At 39.5% G+C, this 27,624-nt stretch overlaps 1 protein-coding gene across 2 annotated transcripts in view; it reads left to right on the forward strand.

Moving 5' to 3' along the window:
* TTC39B (tetratricopeptide repeat domain 39B) overlaps nt 1-27,624 on the forward strand; it is a 99,131-nt gene that overhangs the window by 21,704 nt on the left and 49,803 nt on the right. For both annotated transcript variants that reach the window (XM_045562173.1, XM_045562174.1), the window contains exons 2-3: nt 4,894-4,928; nt 26,813-26,905. In XM_045562173.1, coding sequence (XP_045418129.1) covers nt 4,894-4,928; nt 26,813-26,905 — 128 coding nt within the window. The remainder of the gene's footprint in view (nt 1-4,893; nt 4,929-26,812; nt 26,906-27,624) is intronic.

Raw genomic sequence — 27,624 nt, forward strand, 5'->3', positions numbered from 1 at the left:
ACATCGTGACTCACAGAGGTGAATGCCATGTGGAGTGGTGGCAGTCCTTAGGACCCTGACACCCATGGTGCCTACTCCTTGCCCTAATCTGGGGTGGGTAGGGGAAGCTGGGGCATCCTCTTCATGTCTCACCTCTGTGGGAATGGTCCAGATGTGCCCCAAAGCCAATCGTAGAATCTGTGACTTGTCAGAGTTCCCAACAGCTCTAGAGTTCTTTGAGTCCGTGGTACCACATGCACAGCTTCATTGGTCAATAGATAGAATGTTGGGTGAAAGTTCCAGTGAGGAGTGGTCTGGTTCTGGGGGAGTGGGTGGGTGGGTGGTTCTCATTGAGGAGGAAGGTGTCTGCAAGCCCCAGCAAACCTCATCAGCTCTGCTAAAGGGTAATGGTTCAGTGAGCACACGGTAGCATCTGCCCTTAGGCCCATGACATTATCCATATGAAAAGGAGGGAAAAATAGAGGATGGGGCTGAGGAGGAGGAGGAAGAAGAGGAGGAGGAGGAGGAGGAAGAAGAGAAGGAGGAGGTAAGGGGAGAGGAAGAGGATGTTCTAGAGAAGTGATTCCACTTCATTGATTTGCAGTTCCTAATTTTAATTTTTGTCATGTTATTTCCTACCTCCTTTTCCTTCTTGGAGTAATATTTGTCACACATTCCTTTTCATACCACAAAGTGAATTAAATTTCTGATGGGGAAGCCTGAAAATTTGTAAATCTACTTGGTCCCTTTGGAAATTAATATGGAGTATTGAAATTATTACCGTTAACAGCATATCTGTCATCTTTACTGCTTGGTTCTCCTCCCGACAGATAAAAATAATGTAAACATTTTATCATTAGTATCTTCATTATTTAAGATTCTTAAATGAAATAAACATTTATTAAGAACCTACTGTCACTTAAATGTACTTGTATGCTGGGTACATAAACAAGGCCCTTAAAATGTGCATTTGCATGCATTTGTGCTACTCAGAATATGACAAAATTAACAAGTTAAGATGGAAATTTTTTGGAAAAGCCCAAATAGTTGGTGCAGCACTCTGTCAGCTTTGCTCACTCTGTGTCAGTTCCTTGCGTGAGGAAGGAACTGTTTGAGGGCAGGGGTAGGTTGCAGGCTATCCTCCCAGCAGGGAGCAGCCTTATGTCTGTCAGCTCATCTAGGGAATCCTTCACCTGACAGGTTAGCCCATTTGCTAATATGCAACATGAAACTGCTCAAGGTGAGGACCTTCCACCTCAAGACAAGGGTATTCAGCCAGCCAGTTTGTGAACAATTATCTGCCAGGAGTCTGCGATCTACAAAGTACTCTGCTGGGCTATAAAGTAGATTCAAAAAGAGTTTAATGGGCCCTTGACTCCAGCTAGGGAGAAAAGGTAGGCTCTTTGAGAAACTAGGTACCGTTGTGAGGCAGCGTAGGATTAGGAGCCAGGTGTGGTTCAATTAAAACATTGTTACACCATGCCCAATGGTAGTAGCCCCTGAGGGTTGGTCCCAGCCATTGGCATGGGGGATGCAAACGCAGCTGCCTTCAAGGAAGGAACTAAACACTGAGGGTTTCCTGTGAACACATCGTATCTGCCAGCAGCGTAAGCTTTCCTATCTTAATTTCCTTAAACTGGTAGTAATCTGTATGCTTCTCTGACTGTGCCTGTTTTAACTTGAGTACCCATGGCTAGCCTACCAGTCCTGGGGGACTTAAGGGAAACCAGCTTATGGAAATCACTAGGGAATGGAAACCAATGTGGCGTGGCTCTGGGAAGTTGGTGATGAGTGTGGAGAAGCAGACTATAGGTAGAAACACCGAGTTATGGTCCTGAAGAATATACTTGGGAATACTTAGTGCTGGGAGGGAGACATGGACTAGGCTGTTGGAGATGAAGCGCCAAGCCTAAGGGTCCTGTTGGGAATCCCGCAGAGGAAAGGAGCTTCCTGAGGCAGCAGCAGGAAGGAAAAGGAAAGCCATTGTCCTTGGGGCTGTGGTGAGGGAGGCGTGAGCAGAGGGTCTCTTTGCCTGCTGGCATTTCGTCACCCGAAGGATGAAATCCACATCAGTTTTCCCAAGGACCTGGGAACCTTAATCGCAGGGACCCAGGGAGAGAGTGGGTTGTTGCTATTCATGTCCAATTATAATTTCCCCAAATTGGAAATATGACTCTCGTAGAGACAAAATGAACATGTCAAAATTTAATTTCACCCACCAATGAGGAAACCAGCGAGAGGGTAAACTGATTCAAAGGGTATTTGAGGAACTAGTTATTTATGGGCTTAAAAAAGAATGTTAGATTAAGATTGCCAGGCTGGAAATAAAGCTGGGTAATGGCGTGCAGGGCAACAAAGCCATAACCTTCGAGGTAATCTTTTCTACCATTCAGAAGTCTGTAAGTTAGCATGTAACTTCACAGTGTCTGGGCTCTGATCAGAGAGCAAACAGCAAAATCAAACACAAGTAAGTCCTGCTGGAGTGGCAGCCAGTCCTGGGGGTGGGGGGCTTGCTAACAATGCGCAGTATGACATTGAGAGCATGTGCTACCCCTCATCTCCCACCCCCAACCCCTCCCCATCCCACTCAACTGTCTCATCTCCACGCTTTGGGTAGTTTTTATGAACATAAAAAATGCTTTGAAGTTCAAGAAACCTGAGATTGAACCCCAGTTCCTTCACTCACCAGCTGTGTAATGTTGGGCAGGTAATTACATGCAACTGGGTTTACTTGCTGTAAATTGGGAGGAGCAAATGAGGAAGCTTTTGTTAAGTGCCTGGCATGTGATAGGTTCTCAGTAAATCTTAGTTCTTCTCTTTACCATTCCCCTTTTAAGAACTGAAAAATCTTCACTGTTTGGCCTTTGTGGACAAAGTATGCTTTAGTGAGAGAACTCTCTGCATTTGTTTCAACAAAATGGAGAGATGTTGCTTAAATGAAGACAATTTCTTACTTGATTTTTTTTTTTTTTTGAGGGTGGGGATGGGAGTATTTCTTGTTTAAATGGAAATAGTAGCCTGGTCTCCTTTACTTGGGCACCGGGCTTCCCATGTCATCCCTTGTGAGCCCCCTCAGTGAGTACTTTGGTGTCTCTGCGTTGAGGTTTGTGAGGAGTGGGGAGAACGCACGGGGGCCCTCCAGGAGCGCACGGTTCCCGACCCCCTTACTTGGTCAAGGGAGGTGCAGGTGGGGTCAGCAGAGATGCCAGAGGGATTGTGAGCTGGTCTCTGGCACAGGGGCTCAGTTAGGACAGCCAGATTTGGGTTTCTGGAGAGCACATTCTCTCCCCTTCTCCGTAATTCTTCACATGATAACCTGCGAGCTGGCCTGGATTTTATCTTCCTTGCAGAGTGTGATATTAATGTAGATTAGTAGGCCTGGGATTCCGAATTCTAAACTCAGTTCTGCCACTCTCTGTAACTTTGCTTCTTCTTTTTAATATTTAGGTCTAAATTGTTCATTATTAATGGTCACACAAGGAAAAAAATCTCTAACTCTGTTTCCTCATTTCTGCATCATAACTCTAAAGGAGGTGTGATATCGTAAGTCTCTTCACAGTCCAAGCCCAATTCATTCATTCATCAGGCCGTAGGTATTGAGCAACAACTCCGTGTCACGCCCCCGCAATTTTTCTGTGTGCGTGATAAGCGAGAGCCTGCTCTGATGGAGACAGATAGTAACCCAGTAAACAAGGACGATGATTGGAGATTACAGTAAGTGATATGAGTGAAATAAATCAGAGGATGAGAAACTATAAGCAAGCTGCTATTCTTAATAATTAGGGGGATCAGAAATGGTCTCCTTGAGGGGGAGGCTTTCTAAGCTGAAAACTGAAGGATAGGAAGGAGTCTGCCATGGGAGGAATGGGATGAAGAGTATGCTGAGAAAGGGGACGATGCAGAGAGCTGTGGGATGAGTTTGCCCTGTGCAAGGAGCACAAAGAAAGGCGGGTGGGTGGAGATGTGGTCAGGCTGGTGAGGCCGTTTGGGGCTGTGTAGATGGTGGGAAGCAGTGGGGGTTTATTCTGAGGGCAATGGAAAGCTCTGGAAGAGGGCTAGGGCCCTGGGATGATGTGTGCTTATTCAAAGAATAACTCTGGCTGTGGTGTGGAGGATTGAAGGGAGGGTGCCAAGCATGGGAGTAGGGAGCCCAGTGAGGTGGCTTTTGCAGAGGTCCTTGGTCATGATGGTGGTGGGGATGCTTTGAGGATTAGGCTGGGTTATGGTGGACCCCAAATTTGGATGAGGAAGTTTGGTTTTTGTAGCTATGAGGGAGCTGTTGTGTATTTGTGAGTTTTTGAGTGAGTGCATGTGTGCTTGTGGGCATGTGTGTGACTGTGAGATTGTGAGTCTATGTGAGTGGAGAGTTTGTGTGTGGGGTTCTGAGTGCATAGGAGTGTGTGTGTTTCTCCTGTTGCAGCTTGTGATGAGGCCAGTGGCCTGAAGGACAGGGCTGTCCTATGTGCACAGAGGAAGCTGGGGGAAGGCCGGTGGCAGGAAGAACAGCTGGGAGGGTGGTGCAGTTCCATGAGAAAAGGCGGCCCAGAGGAGGCTCACTTGTCTAGCTGTGGAGAAAAAGAAGACTAAGTTGGGCAGATCCTGTTATATATTATTTTATTCTATATCTGGGATGAATGAGACTGAGGAGTGAGAGATAACGCAATTAAAGAAGTCAGACCCTAAATTAGCCCAGCTGGATTGCCCACTGAGTATTTTACCAGTCTTAATTAAAAAAAATTAACTTCATATGCTTGATTTCTGTGAACAGAATTCTGTTAATCAGGGTTAAGTTGAGTGATTCTACTGCAGGGTCTACCCTCCCACCATATTGTTCCTCCTCATACACATAATTCATTTTCTCTTTTACATTTAGAACTCTTGAGAAACTCATTGTATTTTTTATTTCCCCCTCAGGACATCTTTGAGGATGCCTTGGAAACCATCTCTATGTAAGTAATATAATAAGAAGTATACAGTAAAGAAAAATTGATCATTTTCTTACATGAAATATAAATATTTCATTCTTGTTTTTTTGAGTACTATGGTGGCTACTGTCAGAGAAAAATCCCTTCTCTGTAATCGAAGAGTTAGGATGTGATTATGCTTAAGAAAAGATCTGTCTAATGTTACTCTCATACATTTTGGAGTATTTTTTCTTGTAACATTAATTAAATTAAAACGTTTTCCAACTAATTATTTTGTTTATAACCCTTTTAATACTTTATTTACATTATAGCCTCATACTGTAGATTTTTGCTTTTGATTTGTACTTAATTTTATTACAAGCATTTACTATAACCCAATATAGTTTTTGTAATAGTTTTACATGACTAAATCATATTAAATCAAGTGGAATACCACAATTTACTGATCTACTTCTCCATTGTTAGACATTTAGGTTGTTACTGGTTTAAAATCTTAAAACTAAGTAATGAATATTTTCATGTGTATAGCTTTGTCATATTTTTGAATTATTTCCAAAGGTTAATGTTACAAATGTAGGATTACTGCATTAAAGGAGAGGAATATGTTTATTACTCTTTATATATCTCAAATTACCTTTTTGTATTAGTCATTTTTAGCTACTGTAACAAAATACAGTAGACCGAGTTACTTAAACAACAGAAATTTATTTTCTCACAGTTTTGGAGGCTAGAAGTCTGAGACAGGGGTGCTAGCATGGTTGGGGCTCTCTTACTGGCTTGCAGACTGCCACCTTCTTGCTCTGTCCTCACGTGGGAGAGAGAGCGCAAGACAGCCAGTGCAGGCACAAGCTCTGTGGTGTCTTTTTTTATAACGGTGGTAATCCGATCATAAGGGCCCTACTCTCTGACCTCATCTAAACCTAATTGTTTCCTAAAGGTCCCACTTTAAATATCATAACATTGGGAGTTAGAGTAGGGGTAGGGGGAACACACAATGCAGTTTCCAGCACTTTCAAAAGAGGTTTATCAGTTTACTTGACTACCAATACTATATAAGAGAAATGGTTTAAACTCTAGCATTACCATCACTGGGTATTATTTGAAAAAAGTTTTGCAGCTTAAATGATACCTGTTCTAACATTTAAATTTTTTCTTTACTACCATTATTTAATATGTTGCATTTCCTTTTGTATGACTTGTAGTCTTCTTTTGCCTGCTTAACTTTTTTTCTCAATGTTTTCCTTATGTACTTTAAATTATATGTACCCTAACCTTTTGTCATATTTGCTACAGATATTTTCCCCGAACTGCTATTTTTCTTTATGTTAGAATTAAAATTTTTATTTTGTCCAAAAATTTTTCGTGTTTATATTGTTGAACGTTCATATGATTTTTTAAAAAACCTAATTGTGATTAAGATTTTAAAAAAACGACCTTTTTACTTCGGAACAGTTTCAGATTTATAGATTTATTGTGAAGGCAATACAGAGAGTTCCTGTCTACCCTACACCTGTTTTTCCCTATTATTAATTTTTTAAGTTAGCATGGTACATCTGTCACAATTAATGATCTAAATTCATACATTATTAACTAAAGTCCATACATTATTCAGATTTATTTAGTTTTTGCTTAGTGTCCTTTTTCTGTCTGAGGATCCAAGCTAGGATACCATTTTACATTTAGTAGTCATGTCTCCTGAGGATCTTCTTGATTGTGACAGTCTCTCAGACTTTCCTTGCTTTTGATGACCTTGACAGTTATTTTGCAGAATGTCTCTTAATCGAAAATTTGGTTTTTTCCTCATGATGTGACTGAAGTCATGTGTTTTTGGCAGCAAGACCACAGATGTAAGGGCCGTTCTTATCACATCACAGCATAGGTCCATGATATCAATGTGACTTACCACTGTTGAAGTTGAACTTGGTCAGCTGGCTTGAGGTGGTGTTTGCCAGGGTTTTCCACTACAAAGTTAGTCTTTTCCCTCTTGCCTTTTCACACTGTACTGTTTGGAAGACAGCCTGTTTATATGATTATTTAAAAATTGCTTTTAAGGTTAGCAAGTTAGCACCATCTAGAAATCCTATAATTGTTCAACGCTGCCCCACCCTGGCTGTTGCTCCACCCTGGGTGTGGACAGGAACCGAGCTTGGGCCATGATGGGAGACTGCAGTCCAGGTGACGTGCCGTGGGGCCAGTGATTGGAGTTCCCCAGTGGAGGGACTGCTGTCCCCAATGAGGATCTAGAATGCCAGACACACACCAGAAAGGGGCTCAGGCCTCACAGAGAAGAGCAGGTCTGGCCGACATGAGCAACAAGACTCATGAGCAGTGCGCATTAACACTTATGTCTCTCCAAGCTCTCACTGGCTCCAGCAGGCTGGCAGTGGCTTTACCTTTGGGATGTCTGGAAGGCACTGCGAGTAGTTTCTAACATCTATTAGTTTTTAAAAAAATCAAATCCTAGGAAAACACCCCAACAAAACAGAGCCCTGAATTTGACCCAGCTGGAGTTAGTTTAGATTCCTATCTCACACCAGGCCTAGAATTGCTAGCCCACAATTCCAACACCATCTGCTAAGTCCATGAAGGAAACAATTTATGTATGATATCTCCTTTATTGAATAAGTTCATTAAAATAACACTCTGTTTCTGGGCTTCCTATTCTGTTCCTTTGATCTATATGTCTGTGTTGGTATAAAATTGACTCTTGTTCAACTGTTTCAGAGGTTTTAATGTTAGCATGATTGGTTCTTACAAGAATAGCATCCAAAAATGACTCCTGTGATGGAGATGCTTTTGATTCATGACTATCAGAAACCTCTTCATGTAACTTTTTTTGTTTTTTATTTTTTTAAGTAAATTTTATTGTGTACATTTAAGGTATACAATGTGGTATTATAAGAAAAAATAGTAAAATAGTTACTATAGTGGGACAAATGAACATATCCATCATCTCACATACATACCCATTTTTTCCTCCTGTGACTAGAGTAGCTGTAATCTAATTTAGCAAAAATCCTGAATATAATACATTATTATTCACTATATCCTTCATGTTATACATTAAATTTTTCAGTTTGCTTATCCTACATATTTGCTAGAGAGACCTCTTGTGTACTTTTAAAATGAGGACTTCTGGAAGCCTTGTGTGTATTGACTTCTTTTATTCTGCTGTCAACTGTGTTACAGTTTTTCTCATCCTATAAACAATAGCTCCTTAACGCTGCCTCACTTCCTAATGATGGAACATTTTCTCTTCATTGCCACCTGAGCCTCACTGTGGCTGCATTTATCTGCCAGCATTTTCTTTCTTTTTTTCTAATTTTAACTTCCCTGTCCTGCTAAGTTTAGCAAATCTACAGATTTTCCCATTTCAGAATGTATCTGGCTGTTTTAGTTTCTGGTATGCATTATTTCGTGTGTCCTTTAAGACTGTCACTTAAATTTTTGTTACCTTTTCAATGTTGTTGAAATGTCCAGCTGCTCTCACCATGGTTGTAACAACGATATAGTATTAATAGTACTTCACCTAATAGAGAACCTCACCTATATAAAATAGAGCCCAACACCAGAAGGGGTAGCCAGAGTTAGATATTAGAGTTCATGCTCTAAAAATCTTGTCCTTTACTTGTAGTAGAGGCCTCCATCCATAGTCTATAATTGATATTGATCTAATTCTAATAAACTTTGCTTTTTGATCTTTTCATAATTTTGACATACAGAGTTCTGGGAGGTATTGTAAGGGAGTGATTTTAGAAGCCAGTTTGTTCGTAATGGCAAAAACTGGCAGTGAAAGAAAAAAGAAAATATTACACACAGCCATAGAACTGCAAAGCCCAGCAGTGTGGTTTCACTTTGCCCAGGAGCACACGAATACATATACCTTCCAGGAGAGGCATGGCAGCAGACTTCACTGTCAGACTTGAGCTACAGTCCCTGCCTGCCATTTCCTGGCTGGGAGTCCTGGGGCCAGTTTCCCTGAGCTTCAGTTTCAGCAGATTTATTGAGAGCATTAAGTGAAATTTAATTTAAATGTGATAATGGGAGTAAAAAACACATAGTAGGTGTTCAGTAAATATTGGTACTTTAGTGCCCTTCTTGTATAATATTAGTCTGGGTTTTCTGGAAAAATAGAACCAAAGGAGATATGTATGTCTGTATGTGACAGGATTTACTCTAAGAGATTGGCTTAGGTGATCATGGAGGCTACGAAATCCCCAGCCCTGCATTTGGCAAGCTGGAAACCCAGGAGAGCTGATGGTATAGCTCAGTCCAATCGAAGACTTGAGAACCAGAAGAGACGATGGTGTGAGTTCCAGTCTGAGTCCAAGTCCAAAAGCAGGCAAAGACTGATGTCCCAGCTCAAAGACAGGCAGAGTGAGAGAGAGAGAGGGAGGGAGGGCAAGAGAGAGAGAGAGGGAATTTTTTCTTATTCAGCCTTTTTTGTTCGGGCCTTCAGTGGATTGGATGAGACCACCCCACACTGGGGAGGGCAGTCTGCTTTACTCAGTCTGCCAGTGCAAATGTTAATCTTGTCCAAAAACACACTCACTGACACACCCAGAGATAATGTTTAGCCAAATATCTGGGCACCTCCTAGCCCTGTCATGTTGACACCAATCCACACCCCCTCCACTCCAGGTGCTGACTGTCTCCATGGAGAAAATTATCTTCATATTGCTGTCTCTGAGACATTGGGAAAAGGTTAAATTATATCTAGTATATTCCACTTAACAAGATAGAGACTTGTCACATATACTAAGAAAATTTCAGAAGGACTAAAAAATGTTTTACAATAATGTTTTGAGAGTTAATAGGATATACTCCATTCACAGGGAAAGCCCACTTGGATGGTTCCTTTTATTTCTCCAACATAGGGTATGGTATTCCTGTTCTTAAGTCTGTCTCCTGCATTACTAAACTTTTTTGAGATTGAAAATACTGCAGAAATAATCCATTATTCAATATTTTAAAAAATAGTGTGTGTTTTTCCTCTGATTATAAATATATGTTAATTGTAAAAATTTCTTTAATTATTTTTATGTGAACTTTTCGTTTGTCCTAATTTCAGGGTTTTTCAATATTTCTCCCTCATCTCCTCTTAAATTTGTGATGCCATCGCATTCCCTTTGTGAATTGCTCATTGGAGTTCTTTTTCTTTACTCTGACTGAATCACACATTTGGTTTTATGCTTCTAGTGCAAAGAGTAATACTTCAATCTCTCTGTATCAAGATATGATCCTCTTGTCAACCTGATGATTAATTTCTTCCAGTGAATATTTTCTCTTGAATTCCTAATGAAAAGATTCATACTAACAGTTGAGGGAGGGCTTAAATTGTTTCCACAAATGAAACTACTTTCCTTTTCTGCCTAATTGATTTGCTACCCCAAACATACATTTTCCTACTCCTGGATCTTTGAAGTAACAATTTTATTATTTTTACTGAGTAATTAATTTTGAAAATTCTTAGTTTTGCAAAGTGATAGATCATATAGAAATCTCCACCATTTAGAACTGGAGGATAAATTAGAGATTAAAAAAGTGGCACACTGACCATTTTTTTTAAAAAAAAATTAAAATTGTTTATGAACTTTATGACCTGTTTGGTATAAAGACCTCTTAGGGAGGGACTGTAAATTAGTCACATCTCATGATATATAGAAATTTGCCACAAATAATATGCAGTTCTCGATTAACTCTGCAGTGGTCTCCTGCTTTCTAATTTAACCATTCCATGCTGGTTTGTGCTTCTTGGCACTCTGAGGACTACCCTTTTTTTCCCAGTGTTTGTGCACAGTTGTCATCTCTGACAATATAGTGGTGGGTTTAATAAAAGTCTGTTCATAAATTACCTGTGACGTGACACATGAATTAATGCAGTGTTTTGAGAGTTGCAAAAGAGGGCTGTCTTCTGGTTGGGAGGTAGAGGCAGCTGGCCTATGCTTTGGGTTTTGAAGGATGGGTGGGACTTCAGTTGATGGAGCTGGTGCCGAGGCTCAGAGGTGGGGACAGGCTAGAGGGACAGCTCTGAGGACAGTGGCCAGAGCACGGAGCAGTGGGTGTGGAACACCAGTGGGGCTGTGGATGCAAGTGAAGTTGGGTCACGGAGGATTCCTGGCCTTGTCTAGTGGGGAGAATGGATTAACCATTTGGAATCATCCTGGCTTGGTGGTATTTTTGATTAACCTATTTCTCAAACAAACTGCAGTGGGCAACAGGACAAAAATTTAACTAAAACCTGGTTGGGGTACTGGTTAATGAAGATTTTGTTTTCATGGTAGTTTAGAGAAGTTGGGGGAAATGAATTTATGTACAAAGACTGTTAGAACAGATGCAGGTTTAATATATTCTCAGCAGTGGTCTCTGATATTCCACAGCATCTTAGGAAAATTTTGAATTTATCCTTACATTGAAATCCTTACATGTGTTTTTATTGTTGTTGTTGATTATTTGTTTTGAGATAGGATCTCGCTCCCTCACCTAGGCTGGAATGCAGTGGCCTCATCATAACTCACTGCAACCTTGAACTACTGGGCTTAAGCAACTCTCCTGCCTCAGCCTCCTGAGTAGCTGGAACTACAGCCCCATACCACCATGCCCAGCTAATTTTTCTATTTTTTATAGAGACAGGTTCTCACTCTTGCTCAGGTTGGTCTTGAACTCCTGGCCTTAAGTGATCCTCCCACCTCGGCCTCCCAAAGTGCTATGACTATAGGTGTGAACCACTGTGCCCGGCCCAAAATCCTTACGTGTTTAATGGAGTCCTGTGATAGTGTGAATACAGTGGGGATTAATGTGTTTATGTTCAAGAACTGCTGTGAATTTGTACTTACCTGTAGAAGATGAAATAGGGAGACATTTGTAGCCAGGTGATTAGAAGCTTACAATGGAAATAAAAATATTTTGTAGCGTAACATTTCTCACTGACAATTTCTTTTTTCATACCTCTTTTGAACCATAAATTGTAAAATAGAATGAGATAAGGCTTTTAGGGCCATTTTTTCCCCCTCATTAGTTTAGATCAATTGATGATACAGTAGTTTGTCTGTTTTAATTAAGGGTGATTATCAGTGAATGATAGTTGAAAAAGATCTAATTAGTATTTTTCTTCATAGTGGTTAGATTATAAATAGTAACTACAGGCAGAGTTCGATTAGTTAAAAAAAAAAGCGTGTATGTACATAAAATTCTGTGTGTCAAATCTGCCATTGGTTTAAGAGATTCTTTGCCATTTAAAAATTTTGGCCCCAATTTAAAAGAAATTATACCTACAATATGTAGTTTCCTTTGACTGAAATAATTCTATGTAATCACTATAAGAAAATTAAGGCCATGCATGATTGGATTTTTAAAGCATATGTATTTTAAAAGAACATTCTCATTGTCTCAGTACAGTTATATTGTTTGGATACATAGACAGATCCTATATTTTCAGTAGAACTTAGTCACAAAATTGTTAAGGGATGTCTTTTCAGACAATTTCATATAAGTAAAAAAATTATTTTATGATATATGTCTTTAACCTATTAAATAATTTATTTGAAAGCATTCTGTAAAACTGCAAAGTGTAAAGCAAATGCAACATAATATATATACCAGTTACTTAATGTATAATGCCATATTGAGGAGCATTGCTATTTTTGTAAAGCCATTATTCCTCCCAAGATGCAAGACATTTTGATATAGCTATTTCATGCAGCCTCACAATGGCTACCTCAAACTATAAAAACACTTTTTAAAAAGTAAAAAAAAATGCATTTTGTTAAACCTGTATCTAAGAAACAAGATAGCAAAGAAATAAGATATCTATGTCTAAGGTATCTATATCTAAGAAATAAGAGTGAGTGTTATCCCTGCTTATTTCCCCATTTCTGAGAGTCACTTCAGCAGACCAGGGAAAAGGGGAGCGTGCTTGCTTTCATGATGTTTTTTTCTTTTAATGCTAGTTTTATGAATTTATAGACATTCTAGGTTTAACAAACATTTGTTGAACACAGTCTCTATATCAGGCAATAAGCTAGTTTGGGGGCAGACTTGACAGAGGGGGCGTGGGTGTGGATGGGAGTCTCCAGGAAGTCTCTAGTCTTCCTCCTCCACACTCATTCTCCAGCCGCGCCTCAGTGTTGACACTGGGGCCAGGGTTGAAGGGTAGAAAAACACAGGTGTGGGGATGTCTGGCTTTGCATGGTTCTTAATAATAAAGGAAAACAGCCAGAGATTTTATTAAGTTTTAAGATCAAATGAAGGCAAACAAGTATATGTTCTTTGGGTAGGAAAGTATGTTTTAAGCAGGGCACCAACAGGAGAAAAGAATGACAGTTTTGATCATTAGGATAAAACCCTTAGAAACCCATTTAGAAGAGAATTAACGAAGAAAACCCATGAACATATATGAAAGAGAGTTGACACTAAAAACAGATTAAGAAAGATGGAAAAAGTGATAAAGGGACGTAAGCAGACAACTGAAAAGAAGAAATAGAGGTCATAAGGCTGCAATATTAGTTTCCTATGGCTGCTGTAACAAACCACCACATGCTTGGTGGCTTAAAACAACACAAGTTTATTGTCTTACAGTTCTGTCAGTCATGGTCTGAAATGGGTTCTACTAGGTCAAAACCAAGGTGTCCCATGGCCATGCTCCCTTGAGAAGTACTGGGGGAGAATCCATTTTCTTGCCCTTTTCTAGCCTGTAGAGCTGTATTTCTTGCACTCCTTGGCTCATGGCCCCTTCCTGCCTCTTCAGAGACAGCAGCATGGCATCTTCACATCACTCCCTGTGTCCATGGTCACATCACCTTCTGTCTTTGGTGTCAAATATCTTCCTACCCCTCTCTTGTAAGGAAACTTGTGATTGTCTTTCCCACTCTGAAATAGTACAAGATAATCTCTCCATTTCAGGATCTTGAACATCTGTTAAGTCTCTGTTGTCATATAAGGTACCATTCATAGGTTCTAGGGCTTAGGACCTGGGTGTCTCTGGGTGCCATTTATCCAGCCTACCACAGCCACCACGTGGTGGAACAGCATATAGACATATGTACATCTGCATATGTGTGTGAATGAAGCCCACACAAGGACTCACATACATACAGTGTGTTTTCAATTGGAATTACAGGGTATTTATAATTTTCAAAGTCTCATAACTTTTTGGTATTGACAAAATTTTTTTGAAGTATATTTTATTAATGATCAGCAAAAGCAAAGTTACTTTCACTTTGGGAAAGATCATTTTTTAATAGACTTAATTTTTTAGAACAGTTTTAGATTTACAGAAAGTGTTCCTATCTATCCTACACTTAGATTCCCCTATTATTAATATCTTACATTAGTATGGTACATTTGTTACAATTAATGAACCAGTATTGGTACATGTCACTAACTAAATTCCAATACTTTGTTCAGATTTCCTTAGTTTTTTACCTAATAGCCTTTTTCTGTTCCAGGATCTCATCGAGGATACCACTGGACATTTAGTTGTCAGATATCCTTAGGCTCCTCGTGGCTGTGACAGTTCTAGACTTTCTTCATTTTTGACGACCTTGACAGATTTGAAGAGAACTGGATAGGTATTTTGTAGCGTGCCCTCCTAGTGGGATTTTTTTCTCATGGTTAGACCGAAGTTATATATATGGGTTTTTGGGAAGAAGACCAGAGAAGTAAAGTGCCATTTTCATCATATCCTGTCAAGAATATATACTATGGCCAGGCGCAGTGGGTCATGCCTTTAGGAGGGTGAGGCGGGAAGATCACTTGAGGCCAGGAGTCTGAGACCAGCTTGGGCAACATCTCTACAAAAAATTTTTAAAAATTAGCAGATGTGGTGGCATGTGCCTTTTGTCCTAGCTACTTGGGAGGCTGAGGCAGGAGTATCCGTTGAGCCTGGGAGTTCTAGGCTGCAGTGAGCTGTGGTCACACCACTGCACTCCAGCCTAGGGCAACAGAGCAGAACCCTGTCTTAAAAAAAAAAGAATACGTACTATCAACATGATTTATCAATGGTTTATCAATGATGTTGCCCCTGATTGCCTGTCTGGGTAGTGTTTGCCAGGTTTTTCCACTGTAAAATTACTGTTCACCCCCCTACCTTCCTTTCATATTACAGTCTTTAGAAGGAAGTCACTATGTGTAACCTACACTTAAGGAGTCTGGGGAGTTGTGCTCACCTTCCCTTAGAACAGAGTATCTTCATACATCATTTGGACTTTTTTTTTACTCTTAGATTACATCAAGATGGTCACGTAAAAAATCCATGTCATGTTGTCATGTCTCTTCCAACATTCTCACAGGAGTATTTTTAGCCTTGCTGAGATGCTGAGCATGTCTCAGTTAATTTAAGGTTGGAGATTGCTTGAAAACCTGTGGTACCTGACCATTTAAAGGCTATCTGAAATTATATGGGTGGCCTACCTTTTGTAGTTTCATAAAGATTATGTTCTAATCGATTAAATGCATAAAATTTACACAAATTAGATCAATTATTCTCTTACATATAATACGTTATTCACAAAAATAAGTTGGAAGCTGTACTTAAAACGTTTTTTGATATAGAGAAAAGAATAAATATTAGATGAGAGATATTTACATGAATGGCAAATGAAGGTGTGAAATACACTGTACTAATAATTTTGCAGTTGGGTTTGTAGTTCTCTCTTCCTTTCTTGAGAAACCCTGACCTTTCTAAAAAGTCTGTAGTTCTTTTTTGTAGTTCAGTAGCCATGGTAGTTGCTGTCATTTGGTGAATATCTAGCATCCCAGCTGATCTGAGAGCTCCAGGGGAGCACGGGCCATGTGTGCTCAGCTCACCACTGTGTCCCCTGTGCCCAGCACATAGTAGGTACACGGGTATGTAGTGACTGTCATTGCACATGCCAATTCTTCTGAGCAGTTTTAGAAATATCGGTGGTTAACAATAGTTCACATTTTTGGATAAATAACCATAATTCTGTGTGAAAGGGTAATATAAAATGATAGTATCAAAGAAAAAATACATTTAGTTGTCATACTTCCTTAGTTGTCATGTCCCTTCCATGTGATACATACATATGGAAGAAGACTAGAAGTAAATTATTATAAAACATTAATAATTATTATCTCTGGATTATGAAATTATGGCAGGTTTTAATTTTTTGTTTTTCTATTCTTTCCAAGGAGTTTATTATTTTATAATTTGGAGATCCCAGAATATGTTAACTGGCTTTACTTTTATGATCAGAAAAACTAGTGAGCCCTGTAATAAAAACGTTTCGGTTCTAGTATGTGCAAGAGCCCTTAAGGCAAGACAAGAAATTTGTCTAGTCACTGACCATCTCATTGCCATGAGAGCTCTTTTATCTATTAAATATTTAAACCAAAAAAGTGCAGCTGAACTTTAGAATTGTGTTCTATCCTAGAATCATTGAACTAGTGTTTGCTAAGCCTACTTTTTTTTAGTTTCATCAAAACCGCTTTAAATTATTATTTATCAAATATTAATTTAAAAGTATAGTTTTCCAACTATATTGGTGTCATATGTATGTTTAATTCCCTTCACTAACTTTTGTGCATTAGTCTAAAAACTTTAGAGAAATTAATTTCCCCTTATTTAGTGTTTAAAAAAGTCCATGGGATATAAAACTCAAGTCTAACCTGAGAGTAACAGCCTATTCCTACATTTTCCTTAAAACAAAAGAGGTAATTCATTTTATTCCTCAATTGACCTTTATTAGGTAGGAGTTGAATCCCTGGATTAGATGAAAAATCATTTAAAGATCCTATAGTTTTTATAAATCCAGGCCATTTGTATTTTTCTAGCCTGTTTCTCTAGGATAATTAAACAGTGATGGATTAGAATTAGGCTGCAGCAGAGATTGGGGGAAAAAAAAATCTCCCGGCATCCCTTCCTGCAGAAGCATCCGCTACAGCAGTGAGTGTAGCTGCCACTTTAACTGACATGTCTTAAATTCTGCCCTGGAAAGCTCTGGGATGCTGTCAACAGCCTCGGCGGCAACTACTTTGCTTGTGCCTGATAATTGAGAGTCTCATTGGAGACCAAGGAATAAAACAGAAATTGAGGATTTTTGTTGGCTTTTAAATTGAGGATTGTCTTTTCTTTTTGTTGGCTCTTTAAACAATCTGGTAGAAGAGAAGGAAAGACATCTTCATAGTGGAACTGTATTCATTCTTCTTCCAAAGTTACAGCTGCTCTAAATCTGTGAGTATGTTGTATTTATTTAGCAGTTCCTGGGGGTATGATTACAATGTTCTCTTTAAGTCTGTGAGAATTTAATTTAAGGAAAGCTATGTAAATTTTTCAAACCAGAGTTGCGTTTCACTGGAGCCCTGTAGTTTTTGTTAGATGACATTGTCTTCATCAAAGGCTTCATGTCAAGCTTGCTAGGGCTTCCCCTCCAACCTCCTTCCCCCCCTTTTTTTAACTTCTAAGGTGAGTGCTGAAATTGGAGAGAACAGCATGCCTTGCCGCTGCAGAGGATCTGGTCTTTCCGGGATGCCATGGCTGGTTTATTGCTGCTGCAAGGTGTGCATCAGGGTTGCGGAGACTCCCTGCAGCAGAACAATGGCAAGATGCTGATGCTTCACTTTGTATTTACTGTGTTTGTCTTATGTCCCCCGCTGGCTTCATTGTAGGGTTTTGTTTCGTTAGAGTAATTAAAACCTTAAAGATTAGTAAAGTAGCTTGTCCTAAGAATTAGTGTGTGTTGAATCCTCATAGACCCTCACCTCTGACCTTGCTATGTTGGCTTCAGCGGGTCCCTTTGTAGCAGATTATAGTCAATATGAGCTACCAAAAAATGACCTTTGCCTGACCCCCTTTTAAAGTTGTGATTTGGAATCATTGCCCCTTTTTTTGTGTGTGACGCAGACCCTAAAGTATAAACATCTGTCCTTAGTCATCATGTCCCACTTTCCCCCTTTGGAATTCACAGGAGACTAGAACTGTGTCCTTGCTGAATTATTAGTGAATGAATTTTGAGCATTTTGTAAAGATAGAGGTTAACTGCTGTGTCCTACTATAACTCTCATATGTTCTTGATTTGTCTTTGTTGAAGAAAAGTCTTATTATTTTAGTGAACTGATTTATATAATTTGGTTACTGATCTCATTCCTTTATCTTAAAATCACATTAGCTAAAGTGATTTTTAAAAGTTGTTATGTTCAGAGATCAGTAGTCAAAATACTTTTAAACACCAACTGGTAACAGTCATCTTTATAGATAGAGAATATATTTGACTTAGGCTGACTTATTATATGAGCTTTTTGGGTGCCAGTATTTTGGTTGACTTCCTGCAGCATAAAATAAATCAAAGATTTTAAAGAGAGAATTTTTTTCTACCACCCAGAGATCAAACATCTGCTGTTTTTATTTTTAAACATTTTGTCATACCTAAATGTAGCAACTTTGAATTTGATTAGGAAAGATTGCTAAAATTAGGAAATTATGCTTTACTTAGACTTGCGAAGAACTTATATTCATTTATTCATTTCATTGATTCATTCAACAAATGTTTACATTTGTTGTGAAGCTCTTGCCAGGCTCTGGGGATATGATACTGAACAAAATTTATCTGCCCTCATGGAACAGATATTTTTAGCAAGCGAGGGAGGCATTCAAAAACTAATTACCTACTTATTTTGTTACAATTGTGGTAATTTTTCAGCTATAGAAGTATAGGTACTTTGTGGCCAAACATATATAGGACATATAAATACTTGCAAGTAATTCTGCCCCAAATCTGAAGCCAGAGATCCCTAGAATGCTTGAGCCAGAAAGAGATGTTGGAAATAATTTAATTAGTTCAACAAGCATGTGATCAGCACTATATTAAGTGCTGGATTTAGATCAGTGAGTAAGAAATGGTCCCTGCTTTGGAGGAGATAAATCTAGTGGGAGAGAAAGGGAAATTGGTTATGTTAATATATTCTGTCATCATTTTTCTATCTTTAGTGAAGAGGAAATGAACTAGATTCTTTTTTAAATGTCTTCTGTGCCAGGTCCAGTAGCTATGGTAAATCTGGTTTTTCTTCTTCTGTTTTTTTTAATCTTCATTAACCACCATGTGATTGGTCTTGTCACTCCCATTTTACAGATGAGGAAAATGAAGTACACAAGGTTAAATCAGCATTCAGAGTGCTGATGGTAACTCTATCATGCTAAAAGTTGGCAAATCCATGCTCCTCAAAGCTGTTGTATTATGTCTCTTAGTCATAGGTTGATTGGGGAGCCCCCTCCTTTTTTCTCCTCTTCTTTTTTTTTTTAAAGCCACAGCATACTACTGGATATCATGTATGATGAAATACGAAAAATGCTTTGTTTTTTTGGTCTCATGCCCAGAGATCTTCCTAACATTTTGCACTTGCTTTCCACTTGTTAACACCATATTTACACTTATGTCTTTGGCTCATTTTAGAAACGGCAGGACTGCATACATGGGCAGATTATGCTTTAGTGGCAGGCCAGTTAAGGAACATGGAAAATGTACATCCTAGAAAAGGAATGCTAATGGGAATAATCAAGGGTTTCTTGAATTTTAGGTTCAGGATACTGCCCATCAACATCAGCAATTACCCACAGAGCCAGAATATTCAGAGTTACACATAGGACTAATAGGCTGGAATTCCAACTAATGAGTTGGAATTCTTGCAAATTTGAGAATTGATGAGGGTAGAGAGTTAACTTTTCAGTAGAGATATTCTAGATCTCCCTTGATTCCCAAGGCTGTGCATCCATTTCATTTCTGAAAAACAATTAGAATGTTCTTCCTTAACCAAGGTAAGCTTTCCCTGTCTGCATCCTGTGACCCACTGATCTTACCATAAAACCATTCTAATATTTTTACAAAGTAGTCTTTCAAATATGTGAAATGTTCTCCCCACCTCCCTGGTGCATCTTGGTATTTCCAGGCTAAATATGCTCAGTTCTGTTACCTCTTCCTCATGTGATATATTCTAGACCATTCTGATCTCTTTGCATTTGACCTGTCATAGTTTCTAGATGGTGACAGCCAAACTGGACACTATTCTTGGTAGAGTCTGATTAGCTGAGAGGACAAATGAATCATTTCTTCTCATGACTCAGTGTACTTCTATTAATGCTGCCTGTGCTACTTATCGATAGCTGTGTAGCAAATCACCACAGAACTTAGGAGGCTTAAGACAACAGTGGTCATTGATTTGGTTATGAATCTGCAATTTAGGCAGGTCTCAGAGGGGCTGGCTTATCTCTGTTCACTTGGCATTACCTGAGGTGGCTCAGCTGGAGCTGGAGCAAGAGCTGGAGGATCCGTTTCTATGATGGCTCATTTACTTGGCCGGCCAGTTAGTGCTAGTCATCAGCTGGGAACTTAGCTAGAACTGTTGGCCAGGGGCTTTGTTCTTCTCCAGGTGGCTGCTTGAGCTTCCTCACAGCATGGCAGCGTGGTTCCAAGCTTTAGTACTCCAAGTGACATGAAGTATAAGCTGCTAGTCTTTAAGACCAGGGCCCTCAAACTAACACAGTATTGGTATTGGTCAAGTAGTCACAGAGACCATCCCAATTCAAGGGGAGGGGCAAGAGACCCTGCTTTGATAGGAAGAATGATAAAGAATTTGTGGCCATCTATTAATATAATCTACCACACTTACCAAATTATTAGTCCCTGTGCTCCTCCCTCTTCTAGCTATATTAGATTCCTTAAACTTGTCAACTAAAACCCAAAGAGTTATATCTGAACTCTTGTTAAAGTATATCTCCTTATCTTGTATTTGGACAATTATTTTATACATGACAATTTTGTTCTTCCTGGGTTCCTCCTAGAATTACAATTGGCCCTCTGTATCCAAGGGTTGTGCATCTGAGAATTCAACCAACCTTGGACTGAAAATATTTGAAAAAATAACAAAAAATAACACAACAATTAAAAATAATATACATAATTAACAATATAATATAACAATTTCCATGGCATTTACATTGTGTTAGGTGTTATGAGTAATCTAGAGATGATTTAAAAGTATATGGCAGGATGTTCATGGATTATATGCAAACACTGTGGCATTATGTATAAGGCACTTGAGCATCCATGGATTTTGGTATCCTTAGAGATCCTGGAACCAATCCCCATAGATACCAAGGGATGATTTTACTCTTTTTAAGATTATTTGAATCTTGACTCTCGTGTCCATCATGTGAACTATCCATCCTGCAACTGTACAGCCACAGATATCATAAGAATATTTACTGTGTCCTCACTGAAGTCATAAAAATGCTGGACAGGACAGGCCTGTGATTATTGGAGACTCTTCTCCAGACTAACATCAAGACATTAACCTAAATGTTGTGTGGCTCTGGTGACTTAATCAGTTAAGAAATGACTTGATAGTGCTGTTCTATCCACATTTTCTGACTTAGACAGAGAGACTTAGGTGTATAACTGAAGAAGACCAAACAGAACATGAGTTTGATGTGAATTTCATGCATGATTTACTTTTCTTCTGCTATTTCATCAGTCCACAGGTGTGGAAAGTCTTTAGTGACCATTCAAGTGGTATGAATGGATTTCTTTGGTGATCACTTCAGATTAGTGTGTTATAGAATACCTTATTTCAAGTCATTAAAGGTGACTGTATTTTAGAAAGCAGGGAAGTATGGGACCAAGACTTGAATTTCTCTTGTGGTTTGGGGCTACAGTCATCATCTTCTTAGTTAGTAGTTGGGGCAGAATTTGAGCCTTTTCATGACCCAGCAAACCAGGAGCCAATATATAGTATTTATTTGCTATGGCCCCTCCTTAATATTGAGCTTAGATGTTTTTTAAAGTGATAGCATCCTTGTATAGCAAAATCATTTTGTGTGCCTGCTTAATGCCACAGGTGGAATAAATACAGCACATCATCTATGAAAACAGCTACATATTGAAGAGCTAAAGAAAATTAAACTCTGGGGTTTAATTACTTGAGTATTTTTATTTCTCCTTCTGTTTCGTTTGTCTTTTCTACTAATAGATGTTTGTGGGGAAAGGCCTTGAATTTCCTGAGAGCTGCTTCTTTGTGATTGAAGGTCTCCGTGATAAAATATTCATGGGTACTTTCCATGATCTACATATGTGACATAAAATGCTAAGTAGCAAGACTGTATTTGGTGCAAGGATGCTAAAAGAATCAATAAAAATGTCATTCATTCATTGAGCATTCATTGAACAGCTCTGGGCTAAGACAGCTCCTGTCCTCAGGAAGCTTGTAAGATGCTCACCACATCTGAAATGGAGACCGATGATTGTACAGTTGTAAACTCCAACCTAAGAACCCAGAGAAAGACACTGTCTAGCCTGATAAAGTGACTTTTAGGCAGCCTTTTTTTTTTTTTTTCTTTTTTCCTTCCTCTTGTGGATCATGAGGCGAATGAAAGGAAAACTTGTTTTCAGCATTGTTGTTAAAAAGATTTCTTCTTACTCTTTGTCTTGGGTTGTGATGCTTTAAAAGAAATGGTAACACCTTCCCCACGTTCAGTGTCAGACTGAAAACCTGTATTTGCTCTGCGTCCTGAAAACACCTGCATTCCCACTGGGAGGGACATAATGAAAATGGCAAAGGCTGCCTAAGTGGCCTCTGCCCTGTGACTGCAGGAAACATTAGGCAGAACTGCTGAGTAGCGGGAATGTGTGGTCTGTTTAATGGGAAGTTCTTGGCTCCCATCACTTAACTCTTCTAATAACATCAGCGCCACTTACATCCCCTTGCATTTATGTGCTGTTTCAGTTTAAAAAGTGATTTTATAAAACAGAACACATTTCTTCCTCGTAACATCCCTGTGAGATAGACAGGGCAGGTATTGTTCTCTCTCCTCTGCTTTTGTGGGTGAGGACACAGAGGCCAGAGAGCTGAGGGTCCAGTCGTACTGCTTGCAAGTGGCCGGCACGCCTGCGACGGGAACTCGGTGTGTTGTCCTGTGTCCCTGCATGCTTATTCCTTACTCACAGTACAGTCATGTGGTGAGAAAGTATAATTAATAGGTTAGGTCAGAAGTTTTCTGTTAGAGATAAGAAAGCCCTTTAGTGGGGAAAGGATTGTTTGTTTATTTGTTTGAGACAGGGTCTTGCTCTGTTGCCTGGGCTAGAGTGCCATGATGTCATTACAGCTCACTGTAACCTCAAACTCCTGGGCTCAATCGATCCTCCTGCTCTAGCCTCCCAAGTAGCTGGGACTACAGGTGAGCACCACCACGCCCAGCTAATTTTTCTATTTTTTGCAGAGATGGGGTCTCGCTGTGTTGCTCAGGCTGGTCTTGAGCTCCTGGCCTTAAGCTACCCTCCTGCCTCGGCCTTCCAGAGGTTTTTTTTTTTTAATTAAAAAAATCAGCAAAGAAAACCAGCACAATGAAACAGAAGTCATACATATCTCTTGCCAATCAAACATTCTGTTGTTTGTTTTAAGTAATGTGAAGGAGTATGATTTGCTTTGTCTAAGAAAAATTTGAAAAGATACAGGCTCTGGTTTGGGTTTCCAACTTAGTAAATTGCTGTGACTGTGGGCAGTAGCATCTGCTGGTGGTAATTTCTGTTTTCTTGAAAGAGATAGAAAGCCCTACCTTTCATTTTCTCAGTGAGGATGGTCTGAGTCACACTTTATATTTTATGTGAAAATGAACTTTTATTCTTTTCAGCTGTTCTCACTGTGCTCTGGAATGCTCAACCTCACTGAGGACAGAAAAACACATTAAATTTTCAATTAAAGATTACATAGGCCAGGCGTGGTGGCTCATGCCTGTAATCCTAGCACTCTGGGAGGCTGAGGCAGGCGGATCGATTGAGCTCAGGAGTTCGAGACCAGCCTGAGCAAGAGCGAGACCCCGTCTCTACTAAAAATAGAAAGAAATTATCTGGCCAACTAAAATATATATACAAAAAATTAGCCGGGCATGGTGGCACATGCCTGTAGTCCCAGCTACTCCGGAGGCTGAGGCAGTAGGATCGCTTAAGCCCAGGAGTCTGAGGTTGCTGTGAGCTAGGCTGACGCCACGGCACTCACTCTAGCCGGGCAACAAAGCAAGACTCTGTCTCAAAAAAAAAAAAAAAAAAGATTACATCATCTGTTCAGATTCCAAACAGTCTCTTTTGGAGTGACTCAGGTTTTTGGGGAAGTGTGGGAGTGGTAAATGCCATGAATCTGCTAATTTATTAACTAATCATTAATCATTTAATCTGTGAATGTCCATGAATAAGTAAAAATTTATACTCTGCATCAGGCCTATATCTCTCCCTTCTTAAAGGGTTTTCCCCTCTTTCCTGCTTCCAAGGTGACGTAGGGTGCAGGAAGAAGTAGGGTAGGGGTGGCCTTGGTCTGGGTACTGCCCCTTGGTTGAGGGCCCCACCCTGTTGTCTTTGCATTGGCTTCTCTCCTTGCTGCCTTTGCCACTAAAGCATCTGTGATCGCTGGACTGTCTGTGTGCCCCTGACCCTGAGACCTTGGCATTCTCCACTGGCATTGGTTGGTCCACATATGTCTGAGATTCAGTGGCCACTTGCATTCGATCCCTCTCTCTGCCCTTTGTTACAGAATCATCTTTATACTAAGCTATCTTTAAGAAAGTATCTTATTTTGCGATAATTTCAAACTTACAGAAAAAGTGCAAGAATAATAGAATTTTTGAATACCCTTAATCCACTGTTAACATTTTGCCACAATTGTTTTATTATTCTCTCTATATACATATTATTATGTATCTTTTCTGAGTCATTTGGGAGTAGGATTTCACTCCAGAAAAGGTGGTCTAGAAGGATGAATCAGAATCTTCCTTATAAACAAGGGGGCTATTCTTTTGTTTTCTCTGCTTTCTTCTGACTCTTCTGTCTTCCAAGTTAAACTCCACTTGCTTGAACTCTTCCTTCTATTGAACTGTTTTTCTCTCCCTGGCTGTTCTGTTTGGTTGCATTTCCCATTGTTGATCTTCTTAAAACAGTATGTCTAGAACATTGGGTAGGCCAGGGGTAGCTGGTCTGACCAGAAGAGAGTAGTGTTATCCTTCATTTGCTCCTTTGTTCATTTATTCAGTCAACTAGCACAGTCTTATTGAAGGTTTGCTCTTGCAAGACATTGTGCTAGGTGCTGTGTTATAGTACTGCCTTCAAGAAATTTGTGCTCTGATTAAGAGACAATTATATTTCTTAAGAAAGAGCTATATAAAAGAAACTTAGGACAGATTATCATTTTCCTCATTCTAGATACTATACTTCTATTAATACAGCTTAAGCTGCATCAGTGTTAATATTCTGTTGTGTTCATAAGTTCCCTTTTAAATAATTCACACCTTCGTCTTTTTTTTTTTTTTTTTTTTTTTTTGAGACAGTATCTTGTCTGTCACCTGAGCAGCTAGAGTGCAGTGGTGTCATTGTAGCTCACTGCAACCTCAAACTCCTGGGCTCAAGCGATCCTCCTGCCTCAGCTTCCAGAGTAGCTGGAACTATAGGCTTGTGCCACCATGCCCGGCTAATTTTTCTATTTTTGGTAGAGATGGGCTTGGGGTCTCACTGTGTTGCTCAGGCTGGTCTAAAACTCCTGGCTTTAAGCAATCCTCCCATCTTGGCCTCCCAAAGGGCTAGCCTTACAGGCATGAGCCACAGACCCTGGCCAGTAAAAAGTTTTTGTGATGGAAATAACCTGCCTTCAAACTACGTTTCTCTTTACCTGTGGAGTTTTCTTCTCTGACCAGCCCACACCTAACCACCACCCTTGTAAAAAGAACCTCAGTTTCTCCCTACCTTGTGTATAAAATTTAGAGAACTTGATTTGTCCAAGATAACATAAATGCTGAATGTAAAATATTACAGAGCACTGGGGAGTCTGAAAGGTGGGAGGTAATCAAACTCCACTTAATTGAGAGCATTGTACATCTTACAATTAAAAAAAAGAAGCTTCCCCAAAGGGATGGTCAATAACCCTTTCTTTTGCCTCTTTTGTTAATGACTCTAGCTCTTCTCTAGGGGACACTTACTGTTAAGGTGAATGGAAGTGGAAGGAGATTGACAGTTCTGTTATAAAACAGGGTAGGCCTTATTCTTAAAGTCTTTCTGGAAGTTTCCTTCTTTGAGCAGACCTGCCCCCTTGGTGTGTCTGTGGGATATCTGTGGGTTTAAATTGGCCTAAAATTCTGTGGACCAGATTGGTCTTCACCTTCTCTGTGTTACCTCAGCTCTCTACTGTGTGTGTATATATATATGTATGTGTTACCTCAGCTCTCTACTGTGTGTGTATATATATATGTAATGGGAAATATATATATATAATGGGAAATTAGGCAGTTTATTAAAAATAAAATACCTTACAAAATACGTGTCCTTGGTATCAGGAATTTTTTTTCAGGAAATAATCAGGCAGGTGAGTAAGGGGCTTATTACAGTAGTTTGTAATACCAAAACTTTGGGAGCAACATACGTATCTAAAAATGGGACAGGTAACAAATTATGATATTTACATTCAGGAGAATGCTAGGAGAATGCTCTGTAGACACTAAGTGTGATAAGGCAACTCTGTATTTATTAAGTAGAAAAGATTCAGGGTAATTACAATATGTAATAACTTATTATAATATCTTTAAAAAGTTTTAATGTGCATAGATATACTTGGGAAAAGATCTGGAAGGATATATATATTCAAAATACAACGCAATCTTTAGGTGGAGAGCTACAGAGTGGTTTCAATTAATTTATTTTTTGTGTACTAGAATAAAAAGAAACAAGTTTATTTTATTGGGGCTATATTTCAGGAATGTTCAACACATAACAGTAAACTTTCGTTACTTGATTTTTAAAATTGATAAGAAAAGGAGGTGAGATGTACAAAATAATTGAAGGGCTTGTATTGTGTACTTGCATTTGTGGAGATTTTTCTCACAGGACAAAGAAATAAAAACCTGACTCTGCCTTTTCAATGAACAGATCTCGCTCAGATATGGCAACAAGCGGCCTTCACTTCACGCCGTGTGATACAAAACAGCCATCCAGACATCGAGGAGCATCTGCCGTGCGCAGGTCAGGAAGGGGGTGTGGGCATTCCTGGGGACCAGGGAGAACAGTCCAGCCCTTCAGGGAATGTCATACTGATAATCGGAGAGTGTTTTGTGTTTGACAGACTAGTGGGGGGCGGGGAGAGGCCCAGGCAAGTACAGTGCCCATTTTACAAATTAAGGGACGCAGTGAGTAGCTGCTGAGGGTCTCAGAGAATAGGTGGCACTGTTATATAAAAGCAACAACAAAACTAAAGTTTTGGGGTACAACTTCCTTTTGAGTCTCTAAAATTTTTTAATGATTATTTTTATTATAAAATAACCACATTGCCAAGCATTAGGGAAGGTAGGAGAAAGGAGAAACATTAAGTGTGATTATGACCACTTTAACACAGACTGTTAGAATTTTGGTGTATTGCATTCTGATCTTTTTCCTAGGCCTGTGCTTCTGATATAGTTGTAACCATAATAGATTTTTGTTTTTTTTTTAGACAGGGTCTCCCTCTGTCACCCTGGCTAGAGTACAGTGGCGTCAACATAGCTCACTGCAACCTCAAACTCCTGGGCTCAAGTGATCCTCCTGCCTCAGCCTCCTGAGTAGTTGGAACTACAGGCACACACCACCATGCCCAGCTAATTTTTTTCTATTTTTTGTAGAGATGGGGTCTCACTCTTGTTCAGGCTGGTCTCGAACTCCTGGCCTCAAGTGATCCTCCTGCCTCGGCCTCCCAAAGTGCTAGGATT

Source organism: Lemur catta, chromosome 10 (genome assembly GCF_020740605.2).
Source record: "Lemur catta isolate mLemCat1 chromosome 10, mLemCat1.pri, whole genome shotgun sequence".
In the NCBI taxonomy this organism is placed as follows: domain Eukaryota; kingdom Metazoa; phylum Chordata; class Mammalia; order Primates; family Lemuridae; genus Lemur; species Lemur catta.